The sequence below is a fragment of the Monodelphis domestica genome, chromosome 6, assembly GCF_027887165.1.
Source record: "Monodelphis domestica isolate mMonDom1 chromosome 6, mMonDom1.pri, whole genome shotgun sequence".
Taxonomy (NCBI): Eukaryota; Metazoa; Chordata; class Mammalia; order Didelphimorphia; family Didelphidae; genus Monodelphis; species Monodelphis domestica.
In genome coordinates, this window is record NC_077232.1 from 266,814,715 (window position 1) to 266,833,913 (window position 19,199).

Sequence of the window (19,199 nt, forward strand, 5' to 3'; positions counted from 1 at the left end):
CACACGCATGCACACACACATTCTCTGTCTCTGTTTCTGTCTCTCTTCCCTTTCCCAATCCACCCCCATACACAACAGGATATTTATAGCAACATTTTTATAGTAACAAGTAATTCAAAAGCAAAATAGGTACCCATTACTCAGTGATTTGCTAAATAAATGTGTTGCATTATGTTGATTATGAAAATTACTGGGCTTTAAGAAATAAGTTCAACAAATACAAAGAAGCATAAGGAGATATTAACTGATGCAATGTAAACAGAAGCAAGAAATAATATGTATAGTGATGACAACAATTTCATAAAAAGAACAACAATAATAAGTAAATCACAACATTCAATTTTGAAACTATGATGACCAGGTTTAACCCTAAAGAAGAAATGTGAGAATTCTTTTCTCCCTTAGCATTGGAGACATACCTTTTATTCTTAATCAAGTTGTTAATTCGCTTTTTGTAATTTTATTTCACATCTCTCATTTCTTTTCCCAATTTTTCCTCTATTAATTTGAACTTTTTGTCCTTTATAACATCTTTCTCAGAATTCCTTTTTGGGGCTTCTATCCAATCTGCATTTTTCCTTGAGTCTTTGCTTGTAAATGTTTTCAAATCATTTGTATTTTGAGATTCCTTATGACCATATTAATTTTTTTTAACCCTTACCTTGTCTTGGAATTAATGAGGTATCCATTTCAAGGCAGAAAAGCAGTAAAGGATAGGCAATTGGGGTTGAGATTTGTCTAGGTTCTAACAGGTAGGAAGTGTCTGAAGCCAGATTTGATCTTAGGACCTTTTATATCCAAGCTTGGCTATCTACTGAGCCACCTAGATGCTTCCATATTAATTCTTTATAGGCAGGTTTTTGATTGCTCATTTTCCCAATCTACTTCTCTTTAGAAGTTGTAAGTGCTGGCCTCTGCTCACTTCTGGAGGTATCTGACTTGAGTTTCTGCCTTTTATGTGTTACTGCTGCTTGCATAGTGCAGTCTGTGGGCATGTTTTCTTTCATTTCTAAGTGATGTGATGTGGTGAGGGGGTCTGGTCACTGCACTCCTGATATGTGCTGTGCAAATTCCTAACCCTATTTGAGACTGTTGGCTTGTGTTTGAGTTTCAGTTGACTATTGCTGGGCTCAATCACTATTAGTCTTGTAAAGTTCTGTTGGTTCAAAATGAATGAACTGCTAGATCCACCTTGGTTTTGGTCTTGTATAATTGTCATGTAATTTTAGATTTATAATTTTTTTTTCTTGTTTGAGAGTAATTTTAGGATAAGAAACTTGCTACCTCCCCAAATCCAGAAAGTGAACTGTTTGGAGAAGGTACCACAAAGATGCCTGTAGAAACCTCTCACTGCACCAAAAGGTTCAGAATTAACTTTGAGATGTAGTGAAATTGAACTGTGGGGGTTGATCATTTATTTTGTATGTACACTCTTATGCCAAAGGGGATTGCCCGCTAATCAGGATTTTGTCAATGCACCTAGCAATCATTGGTTTAATTCTCTTTTATTTCCCCTCTATCCCCAAATTATTGTGATTTCCCCCTTAGAAAGTGCAACATTGTATGTACTATATACCTTTAGTTATAGATCTTTAGAGGTATAAACTGATTGTTAAATGATCCATTGGGGAGACTAGTCTCCCAAAGTATCACAGGGGGATTGTGAAGATGGAATTGACTCTCCCCTTGCCTATTTTAAAATTTAATCAACCAAAAATGACGACATCGCTACTTAACATTAAGTGGAGGAGGTTCACAAACCACTTAATAAAAGTGGTTTACACCTCCAGAAGCAACTGACTGTCCCCTGGGCAGTTAATCAGATTTAAAGACTAATTAGTCCTGGTAAAGTGTAGGAAGGGAAAGGAAGTGACATAAAAAGGTATTAGATTCTGTCAGGAGGTCTTTGACCTCTTGAAGGATCATGGACTTTGTAACATTGGGTGAGTGAAAAGCTGAATCCTTTCCTGGCTTCTGGAGAGGCCTCCCCTTCTTGGAGGAGGCTGCATGGGTGGAACCCTTGTTTTATTCACCACCAGCCCCTTGGGCTGAGGGTTAACTATCCCTGTTTGGGTTGAACCAGGGACCAGAGCAAATATTTAATGTGTTAGGTTAGATATCTTACTCTACCCTCTTACACATTTCTCCACTTTCACTTTCCTTTTTTTTTTTGTAAATAAAGCTGTCATTTTTGACTTGAGTTGTATTGTTTTTAAATCAGAAACTACATTATCTTATATCCATACCATCCATCCATAAATTTAATACCTACAATCTCCTACCCTGATGTATTTCGCTGCAGGTATAACATCTAGGGATAGAGGTTAGAACTAAGTCCCCACTTCTGTTCTTGGGCTCAGAGCCACACAGCTATTTCTGGAACTTGTTTTTTTCCTCATACAAATGGGGTCCTGGTTCTGACATAACTGTTCTCCTAACAGGAACTGTAATGGGCAATGGAGCTGCCAGTTCCTATGCCAAATGTTTTCTGCCAATGTTCAGTCTTCCTGTCATCCCTGGGCATTGGCTTGTTTCCTGTTGCTGCCCCAGCCTAACACATTGGCACTTCTCTCTCCTGCAGCTCCCACTCCAATATGCACAGAATGATCTTTCTAGGTTGCCCTCAGTTAGAAAAATGATTCACTGTGACTTGTTGCTGACTTTATCAGAATTAAGTCTGGTGTGCTTTCTGGGTCATTAGGAGGTTGGAGAGGCACTACTTGCCTTAGACAGCAAATTTTAAGAACCCATTTCAGTCTCCACACTAGGATGTGACATTGTAGTAGAGCTCTGATGAAGAGAGAATAAAATATGATACATAAAAGGGGCTTCAGATCAAGGACTAAAAAGAAATAAAATAACATAGTTAAGTGTTTTTCTAAACTTTTATTTTATAACAATCCTCTTGTAAAAAGAAAAAGAATTTAAAAATAACATGTAAATTCAAAATTTCTGAAAACTGCAATTATGAGCAAAAGATACATGGCATGCCATCTTTGGAATTCTCTTCCACAAACTTTTTCTTCCATAAAAGATAAACTAAAATTTCCTCACAGTTCTGGTGTCCCTTTGCAGGACAATATATGGCAGCTAAATCATAGGAACAGAAATTCTAGAAGGCAATCTTATCACTAAAGAAAATAAAGTACATTGATTTCTGTTAATTTTTCTTTGCACATCTCCCCCTTGAAATCACTACATAAATACATACTCTGCATACAAAATCATTACTGCTGAACAGATTGCTGACACTTTTTTTGACAATAAAGATTAAATGAAAATATGTATTATTTCAAGAGACCAGTGATTACCCATTCATCAAATGGAAATTAATTCATTTAAAAATAAACCTCTTCATAGGATAATACCAATATTTGATTTATTGCTATGGTAACCAAAGAAGATGTCAAAAAAGCATGATATATAATGACAATAAATAAAGACAAACTTGCTTCAAATATCAAAAACATGATCATGTTCAAAAAATTTTAAAAATAAAGATAAAAAATATTGGTAGTAGGTACTTAATTGAAGGGGACATGCATTAATTTTTTAAAAATTTAAATCAATACGTCTTAATGGCCTGGACAATTGGCAAAGTTAATACTGCCTGTGTTTATCACTTAAAAGCAAACTTTTAAGCAAAATAAATTTCATTTGTTTAGGTCAGCCACCACCAGGCCTCATCATAAAAGGCCTGCAATCTAACAAATGTGGCTTAAATAGCAGTTGTGTGAAGTCTTGCTCCCTCCCATCCCTCCACCCCCATGCTCAAAGAGAAGGGAACTAAAACCAATACTTTTCAGTTCCCTTGTATAGACATTTCTCAGTATGACTAATTAATTACCTGTTGACAGCTCACAATGGGGCAAAATTCCCTGTGGAGACCCAAGAGAAACCACCAGTATTGCAAGAATACATTTTTAGAAAAGTGATAGGCAGTGCCTGTCTTCTAGTTATAAAGAAACTAAAAATGTTGCCAGTGTAAAAAATTCATTGATAAATACAACAAAGAGAAAGTACTCTTACAATGGTTTGTGTGTTTGTGGCGTGGTGACCAAAAAGCCACTGGAAGCTTTCGGAGATCAACTACCAAATGTCCCATTCCCATTCTACTCACCCCACTCCTACAAAACTAATCAAAAACACAACTCGGGGTAGGGAAGGAACTTTCAACTTCCACCTACAATAAAGGGAAGAGCAAAAGGAAGTAACATGTTAGGGAGAATCAGAGGAAAATCACTTGGAGGAAGAAATACTTACACTGGGACAGAGCCTTATACCACAATCTAAATTGTTGTGTAATTCTTTTCCAGATGATTTTATTTCCCAATAAGAAAACTAATGATTAAACAAAAGAAATAGTTATTCTTGCAAGGCTCTAAATATTGCTAATATAAAGTGGAAGAGGCTTTTAATAGTATGATAGATAATAAGGCAAACTTTTCCAAGGAGGTCATGTAGTGTCTGGAATAAGGAACTTTCTGAGAAGAGGAGAAAGGGAGGAAAAGTGAAAACAGAACATCAAGATTTATATTTACTCTCATTAACCTAAGATTTCAACTTATATTTATTAATGCCTAGACTTACAGAAATATTGGATTTATGGAGAGAGGTCCCAAAGTACACAAACTTAAAATAAATAATATACTATTTTAAAATTGTTTGGTCAATAAAGGCTCAATAAATATATCCACTAAGTGGGGGAAATTCTCAGGAAAAAAAAAGACAAACACAAAAACAAAAACGAACTCTTAAGGAAAACCCTTCATTATAAAAATCAGGCCAATTTCATTGGACCCACTTTTCCCCTGACACATAGCCTTATCTGTCAGAGATATAACCTTTCTTCATTCTTTAGGGGGAAAATGATCTGATTTATTTTTTTAAATTAACATTTAATCATAATAATAAATGCATATTGGTGAATAGGAAACCTATATGAAATCACTAAATACCACAGAGCAGTGGCATGAAACTCAAAAAGAAACATCCCTGCTGGTCACTATTTCCCTAGAAAATCACAAATGAACATTATCATTCTCAAGAAAACATTTCCCAATTGTATTTTAATCAGTTTCAAGCTGTCAGTTTGACATCCATGCCCTAGAGGGGGCCTGGAATTATGTTCCTATGTATGAGAAAAACTGATTAAACATTACAAGATTTCAAAGATCAGCAAAATTAACATATTTCCACTCCTAATACCAACCATTGTCCAGGCTGAATATCATGGGGGCAAAAAAAAAAATCTAAACAAACCAATGATTGTAAAAATGTAATCAAATGCTTACTTATTCAGTCCCCATGGCTCCCTACTCTCTTGCTCATTTCGAGTCCTGGGGACACATGTGTGTATATATAAAAATTTCCACCCCAGATTATAATCTTTCCAGTAGAACTGGGTATATATTTTATAAAGTAGATTTTGTTGTTGAACAGGTTTCTTAAGTTAAAGTATCAAACTCATTCACATTTTAAATTATCTCTAGAAGGGCAGAAAAATAAAAAGTTCCTTTTCCAAGTAAAATATTCCTCCTTCTTCTGACAAAAAGAAAAACGAGTAACAAAGATATACCGGCAAAACTAAAGTACCAAAGGAAAAGATTTTTTACTGTGTTTTCTTTTTCTCTTGGAAAACTCTTAAAAATCTATCTCACTGTCAAGAGTCTACTGCTTGCTTCTTATGTGTATGAGAATTTCACATAATTGAAAGGTTTACTTTTATAAACTAGTCTTTTAATTGTCTGCTTAATAAATTTTGCCTTTGGGATTTAAAGCATGCAATGAAAAAAGTGCATCTGATTTTTAAATCATCCTTTAAATTCCTATATACAATGGTAACAGCAAAAGACTTCATGAATATTAATGAAGAGGATTCAGCAGCCACTCTATTTATATACTAAATAAAAAGGTATCCATGAGGAATCATATCATAGGTGCAGTGCATGTTGCAATAAGAACCTGACTCATACAATGCTCACAACTGTGCACATAGAACTATGCAAATTTATCATCCTTCCAAAGAACAACTGAATTTTCAACATAAAAAAACCCTCCCACCCCCCTAAAAGTGCAAGGCCACTGAAAAAAGAATCAAACCAGCTCCTTCACACCCTGTAAAGTAAATGACTTCTAAAAGGAGCTCCCTAAGAGCTCCCACCCCTTGACCCAATGTGCATAGATCAGAACCAGTTAGGAAGAACAAACCTCTAAAGCTCTATTTTTCTCCTTTGCCTCCTGGAGGCAGGGTAGATCCAGATGATCCCACAGGGCCAGCAAGATGTGCCGCTGCTCCTCATGACACGTGAAAAGAGGGAATACACTCGATGGGACAAACGTACTAACCTGACACGAGAATTATTGCTTATTTAGCAATGGATTGAGTTTTGATTTGGTTTTGCCCCAAAATATATAACTTATTCCTGAAGCTGGGATACTCTGACACGCTTTTTTCCCTTCTGGGAATTTTAACTCAAGAAAATAGGAGAAAGAATAGAATTGGGGCATTCTGAAAGGATATGGTCACATATGGAAATTTGCCTTTGGTTGTCTCTAACATTTGCAGCCTATGCAACCAATTATCCAGGATGCTTTTAGTATCTGTTGGTGATTTGGGGGCTCATTAACTTCAACGGAAATCAAGAAGAAAATTAAAAAATTCATGTAGGACATAGGAGATATGGTACGGGGTGAAATCAGAGAAGGCAAAAGAGGGAAATGTTGCTGGGCAATGATTAGCTTCTAAATACATTGTAGTTAAAAAAGTATTTCAGTTTGTTGATGTATGGTAGGAAACAGAAAAATCAATTTTGATACAAGCTATGCTTGTTCAACAATATGAGGACTTTGCCCAAGTCTGTGCATTCTAAGGTTTTAAAAATCAACAGATGTGTATCATTATGGCAAGGAATTGGGTGGGTGGGTAGGTGGGGATGAAACATTAAATTATATTAGTGTAATCAATTCTGATCAACTCAAGTGGCCACATAGCTAAGATATGGAGGAAAATTTGTTACAAAGTAAGAATTCCCCCCCTCTCAATGATTTTGTATCCTATCAGGAAGACAAGAAATAGGAAAGAAGTTGCCCCTGAGCTACTTGAAAGTAATTTTCCTCTAGAAAAAAAAAACTGTCTAATATGAAGGTATCTATATAATAAAATTATCTGTGACCAAAACAATGCTATTAAAAAATAAATTTCATTTTTCCTTGATAGTTTTGATTTTCTGGGCAGGTGTTATCTTTCTCTATAGTAAAATAGCCTTCTATTTGAAAGAATAACCCATAAGCTGCACTGGCAGAAAAAAATGCTGGTTCCCTTTTCACCAAGATGGGAAATGCAGAATAGAGTTACTGTGGACTAGTTACTCTTATAGGTAATGGAGATATCAAGATGTACCTTAAGAAACTCAGTCTCTATTCTTTTCTACAGCCCTTGACTCAGAGTAACTCCCTTTGGTTGTCTCTAAGGAATGGAGAAACCAAAGGAATAATATTTACGAAGTGAACTTGCAGTTCAGGAGATGATGACTAAATGTGTGTGAACTCCTAAAATGCTTGATTTTATCAAAGCCATAATTCATAGGGTAAACACTAATCCCCTAGAATCTTTCACAAGCTATTCCAATGTAAAGCAATTGGAACCAATATCTCCCCTCTGCTCTTCACAATTAAAAAAATAAATTAAATTTAAAAAGAAAGGGACATATGACATCCCAAACACTATACCAAAAACCATTAAAAAAAGAAAACATGGAAAAAATTCTTTGTGTTACAAGTAGCAGAATGGGTTATGGAAGCTTTTGAGATGATATGATTCTATTTTCAAAGCTAGAATTGCTTCTTCTGAGTCTTGTTTTCAAATTGTAATTTTTTTCTTGCTTGTTATAAAGTCAGAGAAATGTTTACAGACCACTGACACACAACCAGCTGAAGGCTACACATTGCACTTCTGTCCTTTGGTTAAGAAAATCACCAACGCTGTGGCTCCTTCTTTAATATACTCCGATGGCCCCGCGCAAAGGATATGGGCACAGTTTTGGGATTTGGAAGTGGGGCCACGTTCCCTCCCATTCTATTATATTTCTGTTTTTGAGTTGAGGAACCCAAAGCAGCTCCGGATCAGTCTCTCTCTGAGGCTTCCAAAGTGCAGCAAGATGGTCCACGACCGGGCACTGGTCAGAGCATTTTCGCCACCTGACGCAGCTGCTGTAAGGCTTGTCTGGTGTAGAGTACCAGCTCCATCAGACTGCTGTTCAAAGCCAGGGTGCACACACTGGTGCTGAGCTCCGTGAAGAACTCTGGAAAGAGGAAAGAAACCAAGTGTGAAGATTAAAATTAACTCTTGCCTGATTATAAATATTATAACCCTTGCCTATTTTTAGATTTTAATTACCAAAAGTGTAAACATCCTACTTAATCATGAAGTGGGAAGTCTGCAACCCATGCGATAGTGGGTGACGAATCAGAATCCACTGACTGCCTCCTGGGCAGTCGTAAAGCAGAACTTCAACTGTGATTGGTAGATATAGAATTAGAGAAAGGCACAGGAAGTGACACAAGATAAAGTGTCTTTAAAAGGGAGTTACAATTTTCTGAGTGCAGTTCTACTTGGAGTGGAGGCTGAGAATCTGTCAACTGTGATTGGTAGATATAGAATTAGAGAAAGGCACAGGAAGTGACACAAGATAAAGTGTCTTTAAAAGGGAGTTACAATTTTCTGAGTGCAGTTCTACTTGGAGTGGAGGCTGAAGAGAATCTATTTCCTGGTGAGTGAAAAGCTGACTCTTAACTGCTAGATTTTCTAAAAAACAAAACAAAACCAAAAAAACCCACTAACCTCAGGAGAGACTTAACTTATCCTCTTTCTGATTTTCTTATTTCACTCTTTATACATTTTGTAAATAAATCTCTTTTGGAAATAAATTAAATTCATGGCAACCACATTCTTAAATAATCTAGTCCAACCCTTTTAAAATTAATCCCTTCCCCCCCTTACACAAGAAAAAGGAGAAATGAAGTCAGGGTTCCATTTGAAATAGTATCCAAGACAATTTTTTAAAAGGAATCTAAAACCATCACCACCAAGTGACTCAAGAATGAACATGGATATTGCTATGGGGCAAGCTTTGCACAGATGCAAGAAGATAACACAGCCCCAGTTACCCTGCTGGCTCCCAAAAGGCTGTCCATTAGCCAACAAATTGGATTCACTTCCAGGGGGTGATAATGAAATATTTTCTAAGTTCCAAGTCAGTCTTTATTCATACTCTTAAAAAATATATATATAAATATAGTATACAAATTCATATACATAATTTACTAAATTTCCTTCTGTCATATATCTATTTATCTGTGTTTGTATATTTTATATTTTATTTATGCATATAAATAAAAACAAATATATAAACACAAATGTATGCATATAAAACTATATAGAATTATACATGAACACATGCATATTGTTATATATAATTATATACGAGACTTAAAAAAAAACAAAAAACCCTTACTGTCTGTCCTAGAATGGATACTATTGGTTCTAAGGCTGAAAAGGAGGCGAGGAAACTGGGGGTTAAATGACTTGACCAGGATTATACAGCAAGGAAATATGTGAGGTCAAATTAAAACCCAGATTCTCTTGGGTCTGGGTCTCAGAGATCCACTGTGCCACCTGGCCGTCCCCCGACTCATACATTACAAGCCCTGAACTTGGATCATCTTATTAAGCAGACATGACAAAAGTCAGTAACTTTTCTTGCTTCCATTCTGTCTATTTATTTAATCATGCCAAATTAGCCTAATAAAGAAAGTAAAAGTGAAGTAGTAGAAGGCTCGTGTTTTTTGCATTTTGCAAAGGGACAGCTATTCTAGTACGTCCTCATTTTGCTGTGTCAGGGCCAAGTCAGAGAAATGAAAATGTCCTTTAAGCAGTTTAAACAGGTCAGAAAGGAAAGAACAAAAGAAATTCAACAGTGATTTAATCTAAGGGGTAGATTTCTATATATCTATAACACCTATACAGCTATCCATATTTTAACATGCCTCTCCTCCTTTCATAAAGCAAAAAATGAATACACATGTACATGTGCAGAGTCTGTCTGCCCCCCCTCCTGTCTCTCTCCCCTTCCCTTTATCCCTCTCTCCCTCTTTTCTCTCTCTGCTTCCCCCTCTCTTCTCTCTTCCCTCCTCTCCTACTCTTCTCTCCTCTTCCCCCTCTCTTCTCTGCCCTCTTCCCTTCCCTCTCCCTCTCACCTGTGTTCTTCCTTGCCAGCATATCAGCCTGTTCCCAAAGATCATATGCATTAAGGATATGGGAAGTGATGGTGACATAGGAAGACGTCATGTTTTGGATGACGATGGGGGTGCTGACAGTTGAGCTGACGCCACCATTCCCTGTACTACTAGCACTGGATCCTGGTTGGACAAATCCAGAGCTTGCAGAAGTCATGGGAGACAGAGGCGATGGTGTGCTTGTATTTCTTATAGAAAAGAGAGAGGATCGTGTTAAACACCTAGGTGATTGGCATATAAAGCCTAAGCAAAACACATCTAGATTTCCTGTGACTTGAATGAATGATGGCCAGGTTAATGAATGGAAACAAATATAGCAAGTACTACTTTTTTAACCTCAGTATTAAAAAGTATAAAGCTGTCCTTGAACTTCTGCAGGGGGAAAAAAACAGAAACAAAGAAAAAAACCTCCTCCTTCCAAAACAACAAAAAAAAGATCATTTTCTTCACTACAGAGAAGTAAGTGTTAAGAGGAAACTGTATGCAATAGTGCACTGCATGCTGACAGACATTTATCTCGTGAGACAATGTTCTAAATGGATAAGGTCTCTGAGAGGTAACACAGTTCACTGGGTAGGAGTCAGAGCAGTTTTCAAGCTTCATTGTTGAAGCCACATCTTGGTTGTATGGCTGTGGACAAGTCACTAAACCTACCCAATGCCATAGGTACCTCTCCAAGACCACAGCACCAAGAAGCTGTAGATTTGCATTAGTGAGTTCATGGATAAAATTACAGGACTGAACCCTGCAATATCTTTGTCACCAGTGTCTTTAGACTCAGGGGCACCTTCTCTTAAGGATAAATATATATAATAAATGTTTGAATTTTTTTGAAAACTCAGTTTCACATATGTAAGGCAAAAAAGGCTACCTCGATAGGTGGCGAACTCCTTTAGACTGTAGGTCTTCCTTGTCAGGTATGGAGTAGATCCTTTCTTTTTTAACCCTTCACCTTCCATTTTGGAATCAATACCATGTACTGATTCCAAGGCAGAAGGGCAATAAGGGCTAGATAATGGAGGTTAAGTGACTTGCTGAGGATCAAAGAGCTAGGAAGTATCTGAATCTACATTTGAACCCAGGTCCTCCTGACTCCATGGCTGGTGCTCTCCATGGTGCTCCTTAGCTGCCACAAGTAATTCTTCAAACATTATTTCTGCTGCTATATATACATGTTCTCTCATTCTGTTTATTTCACTCTTCAGAACTTCATGTAGGTCTTTCCATGTTTTTAAAATTTTAGCTTATTTTTCATTTCTTATACAAAGTAGTATTGCATCACAATCATAAGCCACAACTTGTTTAGGCATTCCCCAACTGAAGGGCATCTTTTCAATTTTCAGTTCTTTGCCACCACTAAGAGAGCTACTATAAATATTTTAGAACACCCCCCCCCTTTCCCCTGATCACCTTGGGAAATAAACCTAATAGTGTTATTGGATCAAAAAGTATACTCAGTTTTATAATAACTCTTGGGGCACAATTCCAGATTGTTCTCCAAAATGGTTGGATCAGCCACAATATCTCAAGAATTGTTTCGATTTGCATTTCTCTAATCAACAATGATTTGGAGCATATAGTTAAATAGTTAAATATAGTTATTTATATATATATATAAAATATAGTTAAATAAAGCTTTGATTTCTTCATTGAACTGTTCACATTGAATCTGTTCACATTGTTTGGATTAATAAATAGCTCAGAGTGTTATAAGTTTGACAAAGTTCTCTAAATATTTTAAGCGAGATCTCTGAGAAATCATTTATAATCTCCATCCCAATTTTACTTCAAATTTTGGCTATTTTTATTTATTTATTCAAATAAATTGTTAGTGTACAAAATATATTTAATATAATTTATTGAAAATTATTATTTTACATCTTACAATGCTTTTGCAATGCTTCTCTAATCCATAATCTGACATGTTCTGTCTTCTTCTAAATTGTATATGATATGCCTCTGTGACTAGACCCTAACCATTTTATCTTAACTTGGTAAATAGTATAAAACATTGATCTATATCTAGTTTCTGTCAAACTGTTTTCTGGTTTTCCAAACAGTTTTTAACAAATAATTAATTCTTGGCCCTAAAATTTGGATCTTTACTTTTATCAAATACAATATTACCATAATCTTTTATAAGTGTTTATTGTAAATTAAAAATACTAAAATTAAATACCAAATTGGACATCAAAGGTGAGATTAGCAAAACTGAAAGAAAATAATTAAAGCTAAAAGCTGGGGTTTTTTGCTTTTGTTTTTTTGTGGGGGAAGCAATTAATCACTGGTAAGTTTTACTTAAAAACAAAACGAAGAAATCATATTACCAGTATCAAAAATGAAAAGGGTGAATTCATAACCAATGAAGACGAAATTAAAACAAGTATTAGGAGTTACTTTACCTAATTACATGCCAATAAAATTTATAATCTGAGTGAAATGGATGAATATTTTAAAAAAGTATAAACTTCCCAGACAAAGAGAAGAAATAAAATGCTTAAACAATCCCATCTTAGAAAAAAACCTGTCTACTAAGCACTTAAAAGAATAATTAATACCAATACAATATGAAGAACATATGGTAATTTAAAAATAGCAAAATTCTTAAAAGGTCAGAAAATGGTCACAAAACAAATGAAATTTTTAAAAAGGAAACTAATTTTAATCTTGAAATATTTATTAATATAGGAATTAAGCTATGTTAACACTGCTGGTGACATATAAATAAACTCAAATAGGGGCAAATTCACTTTCTTGAGCAGAAGTTTCATTTTTTGGGACAAATCATTGTAGAATCAGGAAGTTATTCTTAAAAAGACAGAAGCAGTGCTAGGAGTCAGAATGAGGTTGTCATCACACCTCAGCCCCCAACGAATAGTTATGGGGCAATGAGTAAAGACACTTAACCTTTGAGTTTCAATTTTTTTGCAAAAAAATAAAAAATGAAAGGTTTTAACAATATCATTATGAACACACATATATGGATGGATTAAATATCTAATATAGATATAAAAATTATATTTAGATATAGATTATGACATATAATCAAACATATCTTTATTTAATCTATAGATATCTGAAATATAATTCCTCTGATCTCTTCCAGCTTTAAAAATTCTATGTAATATATTCTTCCTGTTCACCTTATAAGAAAATATCAATTTACTACATACATTCCTACCCCCTCAAAAGCAAATGACTCCAGTTCAAGGGACAGACAAATATGAAAAGAAACTTATATTTTTAATTAAAAAAAATTTTAAAGTAAAGGCTAGATGCTTACATGCATAAAATATGAGAATAATTATAAAGTGTAAAGATCAATTTTAGAGATTTAAATGGTACTTGCAAATTACCTTGAGCCACCTGAAGAAGCTGCCTGAATTAATCTGGATGAACTCTGTAGTAAAGAAGGGAAAGTAAAATTTATGGTTACCAGGTCAGATCACCAAACTCTTAAATTTAGGTACATAAGTATTGGGGAAAACATCAAAATAGGAGGATAAAAATAGCAAGCCACAGTATACCTTAAAATGTTCATTAAGGGTCCGAGAATACTTTATTGCAGTGTCTTTCTTACAACGAAACATTGCCATGTAAAGAATGGATTGACAACGCAAACTACATATAAAAAGAGAATAGAGATGAGCTGAATATTGCCATTTAAAAATAGATCAAGCTTAACAAAGCCACAGAATACAAGCTAAAGATAAATGATCGTTAACAGAACAATAAAAATATTATGTAGAATTCTTTTTGAAAAGAAAATGCTACACAGATTTAGTAAATATTAGGGAAGAAAATTTATATGCATGTTTTCTGTCGGCTAGGGATATCAGAAAAAAGAAAATTTATTGAAGGAAATTGCAAATATTTATTTATTTATTCATTCATTTATTTTAAGAAACCCTTACCTTCCGTCTTGGAGTCAATACTGTGTATTGGCTCCAAGGCAGAAGAGTGGTAAGCGCTAGGCAATGGGGGTCAAATGACTTGCCCAGGGTCACACAACTGGGAAGTGTCTGAAGCCAGATTTGAACCTCGGACCTTCCATCTCTGGGTCTGGCTCTCAATCCACTGAACTACCCAGCTCCCCCCAAATATTTAAATATATGCCAAATGAGAGAAATGCATATTAAAGCCATTACATCATAAATATAAGCAAAGTTGAAACCATTTGGCTATCAGTAGTTTTACTGTGACCATGTATTAAAAAGCATTTTAAAGTTACCCTCCTTTGGGGTTAATTCATAAGCCTAATACTTTTCTTTATAATGCATATATAGAAATACTTCATATATATAATAGATATAATTTCCTTTATAGTTTACAAGGAAAAAAGCTTAAAACTTTAATTTAAAAATAAATTTCTTTGCCACTTCATATGTATATATGCATATGTGTATGTATGTATGTATGTATGTATGTATGTACCAAAAAAATCAGGCTTTTGAATGATGAAAAAACAAATCTTAAAACAACATGGGATGAGAAGACATATTACACATACACAATATAAGAGACATATCACACATATACAATATATATAATTTTCTTTATGGTTTATAAGGAAAAAATGTTAAGCTAATTTAAAATTTCTTTGCCACATCATATATAAAAATCAAATAACAGGCATTCAAATGATGAAGAAAAAAATAAGTCCTAAAAACAATATATGGAATGAAAAATGTACGCACCATAAAACAATGAAAATTTTTTCTTGTGTTGGGGAATCTGGAAAGTATTTTAATGTCAGTATGAATCTGAAATGAAGCAGAAAAATACATCCAGTGAGTTAGGAAAGCACAAACTCAAATCTCATCCTATTAGATTTTCCTGGAGGCAGCATTTAAAGGCAATTTGAGTGAAAGGCAACAAAAATGTAGCTCCATGGAGTCAAGTATCGACTCAGCTTTTAGTACAGTCAAGAACCAGAATTTCTCTACTTGTGACTTCGGCAGGGAGAGAGGGAAGGCAATAAGCATTTATAAAGTAGCTGCCATATGCTGGACATTGTGCTAAGCAACAAATGTTATCTCTAAGATAGGTGCCATTAGGAAGAAATTAAGGCAACCAGAAGTTATATGTTTTGTCAAGAGTGAAACAATTAGTAAGTGTAAATACGGTTCATTCTGCGTTTTTGAGGAAGTATCAATGACATTGTGAGAGATGTCTTGACTTGTATGTGATTGAATTTAAGAGAAGCAGAATTGTAAAAAGTCATCAAGCCACTCTCTCTTCCAAAGTCATCAAAGTCCAGTGTAGAGACTAAAGTCAAGACAAGTAAGTATTATGAGGCTGGGACCTGAATTCAAGTTTTCCCGATTGTAAATACAAAGATCTAGCCCCTGCACCATCTTGATGATGCCTATGAGTCCTCAGAGGTAAGGAGGTCAAATGAACCAGATATACCAAACGTTGTCATTTTGATATTTACATGGAAATATCAGCCTAATGCTTTTCTTACAGGACAACCCCTCTCAATATTTTGGGTTAAATGTTTTTCAAAGGAATCTAGAAGCGACTTTGATGAATAAAAAACTTACTTTAAAGTATTATGAAATTCATACGTTTTCTTGTTAGCATGTAAATAAATATATTTTAAATCATAATAATAGTAGAGCTGCAATACATGGAAGTCCATGGCATTTATTTATTATTTATAGTATATTAATATTAAAAAAGGTCTTTACACTTACTAAATATTAAGGAGCTTAAAAATGGTTGATTAAAATCAATAGCTTAAGCTGTTCAAAAAAATGCAATGAAGAGAATTTCACCTGGACTGAAACTGCCTGAGTTCATTCAGGCCAATGCTGAAGAGTTTGCCTGTACTGAAGAATTTCTGTTGTCAGAACTCTCCATTACCTTTTACATAGTGATGGTATTGAGTATCTATCGTATATGAGATTCTTGAAGTAAAATAACAAAAATAACATGGAAAGTCACTTTCCCATAGAAAGTTCAAGTGTGTTAACATAAGGAGAGGAGAGGAAGGATGTGACAGTCATTATACTTACTTAATGAAATCTACAGTCTCTGAAAACGTGGAGTAAACTGACTTGGGTGTTGGAGTTTCAGACTCTAAAGCAATTCCACATTCAATGTAGGATAAGACAGCATCCAAGTACTTAAATGCTTTCCCAACCTTGTCTGACTGTAGGAGGAAAACATGGGCATTGTTAGGCTGATAAGAGACTCTCCCTCTTAATGCTAGAATCAAGCAAATTATCAAGGTAGATAAAATAACAGAATTTATTGGGGTAAACAGAAGATCTAGAATTATCAAGGGACAGAGTGGGAAATGAATAACCAGACTTCCATGTTACAAGGGAGCAGTTGACAAAACCAGAGTGCAAAGTGGAGATACAAAGAATATACTGGTTACCTCCTAAAAGAAACTTTAAAATGAAAACTCGGGAAAATCATTAGCAAAATCCTGAGTTTCCTAGTCATAGGAAATATAGTGTAAGTTGTCCTAAAAAAAAAAATTCAAGTAGTGAGAAGGCACAGTCAGAGCCACACATAAGTCAGCAGCTGCCTCTATAAAGCAGGAGAGAACTGTGAATACTCTCTTTCAGAAGCAAAAAGATTAAAGCATTATAACCAAGAAAAATGTACCCAGCAAAACTGATTATGATGCTACAGAGGGGAAAATGGAGAACCTTAATGAATTCAAGGACTTCCAAGTATTTCTTATGAAAAAGACAGAGCTGTGCAGACATTCTGAAGCTCAAACACAGGGGTGAAGAAAGGCTCAAAGAAGTAAACATGAATGAATCATGATAAATTCCTACATTCAAATATGTAGAGATGTCCTCTCTGAACTCTATCATCATCAGGGGTCATAAAGGAGTCCAATTAGACAAGGACTAGTTCAGTTATATATTACTGATCTTAAGAAAGGAAAGAGAAAAAGAATATGCTGAGGAGGATGGAAAAGGACATTTGGGGGTGGGGGGATATCTCACATAATCCCAAGTAAACATCTCTACAAACAAGAAGGGGCTTGAGGGAGTAGATGATATTTGAACCTCACATCTGAACTGGTCAAAAGAACACACATAAGTAGAAACATCTTTAACTTATAAGAAAAAAGATAAAGGGAGAGGAGGATTTACAGGAAGGTAAGAGAGATTAGTTCTAAGAAATGAAACCACAAGGATATATAAAAATACTTACATGTCTTATTTAAAATGGTAAGAATGGGAATCTTTCCCATTCCTATGTATAAGGGTGCTCATATATTGGGAAATGATAAATTATGATATATAAATATAATGGAATACTAGTGTACTCTTATCTCAATTCTTATCACTGTAATGACCAACCACAATTCCAGGGGACTGATGCCATGCCACACACTTTAGAGTGAAGAATAAACCTTTTTTTCTTTTGGGCATGTCCAATGTGGAAATTTGTTATGCTCGACTACACATTTATGTAATAGGTTTTATTTTCATTCTCTCCTTCTCAAATGAGGATAATAGGAGTGGGTAGATGATTAAAGTAGATTTTAGATCATTAAAACAAATAAAATATATTTAAATAAAAAAGAAAAAATGAAAGATTTTTTAAATGAAAAAAAAAATCTAAATTGGATCAAAAACAGCTGATCTGGAAAACAAATATGGGAGAAATCCCTCATGTACCTCTGTTTTTCATATTTAAATGTTTCTCTGTTTTCACATTTAAATATTTCAAAGCCATAAGCTTAAAAAAAAGAAACAAGAGCTAAAATCCTACTGCAGAAATCTCCACAATCATAACTTTTTAGAAATTATTGTGGAATTTGGGAACAGGATGGAAACAGAACTTTCATTCCAAAAAGCCACCACAGCCATAAGAATTCCAAAGATTCTTTAATAGATGTATTCATATTAAATTATGATTATGCCAAGAGTTAAAAAAAAAAAGGAATTCCTACAAAGAGGATACTTTGAAGATCTGGTCACATCATGTACACAGTTAATGTTTATGTTTGGTTCTTAATGATTAAGTACCTTAATCATTGAAGTCTCTGAAAATTTTTAGATTGGATGCTTTCAAGGAATCCTAAAAATAATGCCCACATATAGTAGAATCAAAGAGCAAAGTAAAGACAGAAATTACTAACCACTTCTTGAAGGAAAAAAAAAGGAAAGATACTGGAAGAATCCAGAAGCAAGTATATCCAGAAGTTGAGTATAATCTATAGAAAAAATGTACTTTTTTAATAGGAGAGGGCTTTCAAACAATTCTAGTAAAAAGGTAGAATTAAGTAAGATCTGTGAAATGCAAAAACAAGAGTCCAGAGAAAAGTAGAAAGGGAAATATATCTAAGCAATCAGAAGGGGCTATAAGATAATATAGTGGTAACAGAAAATTCCAATGGGGAAGAAACAGGACTCCCTTTAGAACCTTAATATCTTCAATGGGAATTAAATGACAAAAACCTAGGACTTGGTTCCATCCTGTGAGTTTTAAGAGAAGATAAAGGAGAGGAAAAGGACAATTTAGTTTAGAAGGCATTAGTTAAAAAAAAAAATAGTTTAGAAAAGAGTTGGTAACATCACAAAAAGGTGGAACTTCAAAAGTGAGGTATGTGAGAGGAAGACTAGTATGCAAACATGGAAGAAGGTGGGAGCATCAAATAAACCTTAGAGCTATCAGAACTGAAGAAAGGAGGATCAAGCCCTGAAATGCAGACATGTTAACACAACTAACCAGGGAAATATGAAGAAAAATCCAAATAAATTTCTGAATTGGTCATGTCATGTATATAAAAAAATGTCTCATTCTATACTTGGAATCCTTAACCTATCAAGAGGCAGCAGATATCACATTTCATCATTAGTCCTCTGAAATCATGGCTGATCATTTTAACGATCAGAGTTCCTAATACTTTCAAAGTTCTTTGACTT

At 34.7% G+C, this 19,199-nt stretch overlaps 1 protein-coding gene across 9 annotated transcripts in view; it reads right to left on the reverse strand.

The window, feature by feature from the left end:
* Positions 1 to 2,866: 2,866 nt before the first annotated feature.
* The window catches only part of AFF1 (ALF transcription elongation factor 1), a 220,283-nt gene continuing 203,950 nt past the window's right edge, over positions 2,867 to 19,199 (reverse strand). For all 9 annotated transcript variants that reach the window (XM_007495930.3, XM_007495928.3, XM_007495927.3 and 6 more), the window contains 6 exons: positions 16,317 to 16,453; positions 14,994 to 15,059; positions 13,824 to 13,917; positions 13,653 to 13,696; positions 10,258 to 10,484; positions 2,867 to 8,303 (listed from right to left, as the gene is read on the reverse strand). In XM_007495930.3, the coding sequence (XP_007495992.1) occupies positions 8,182 to 8,303; positions 10,258 to 10,484; positions 13,653 to 13,696; positions 13,824 to 13,917; positions 14,994 to 15,059; positions 16,317 to 16,453 (690 nt within the window). In that variant the 3' untranslated portion in view covers positions 2,867 to 8,181. The remainder of the gene's footprint in view (positions 8,304 to 10,257; positions 10,485 to 13,652; positions 13,697 to 13,823; positions 13,918 to 14,993; positions 15,060 to 16,316; positions 16,454 to 19,199) is intronic.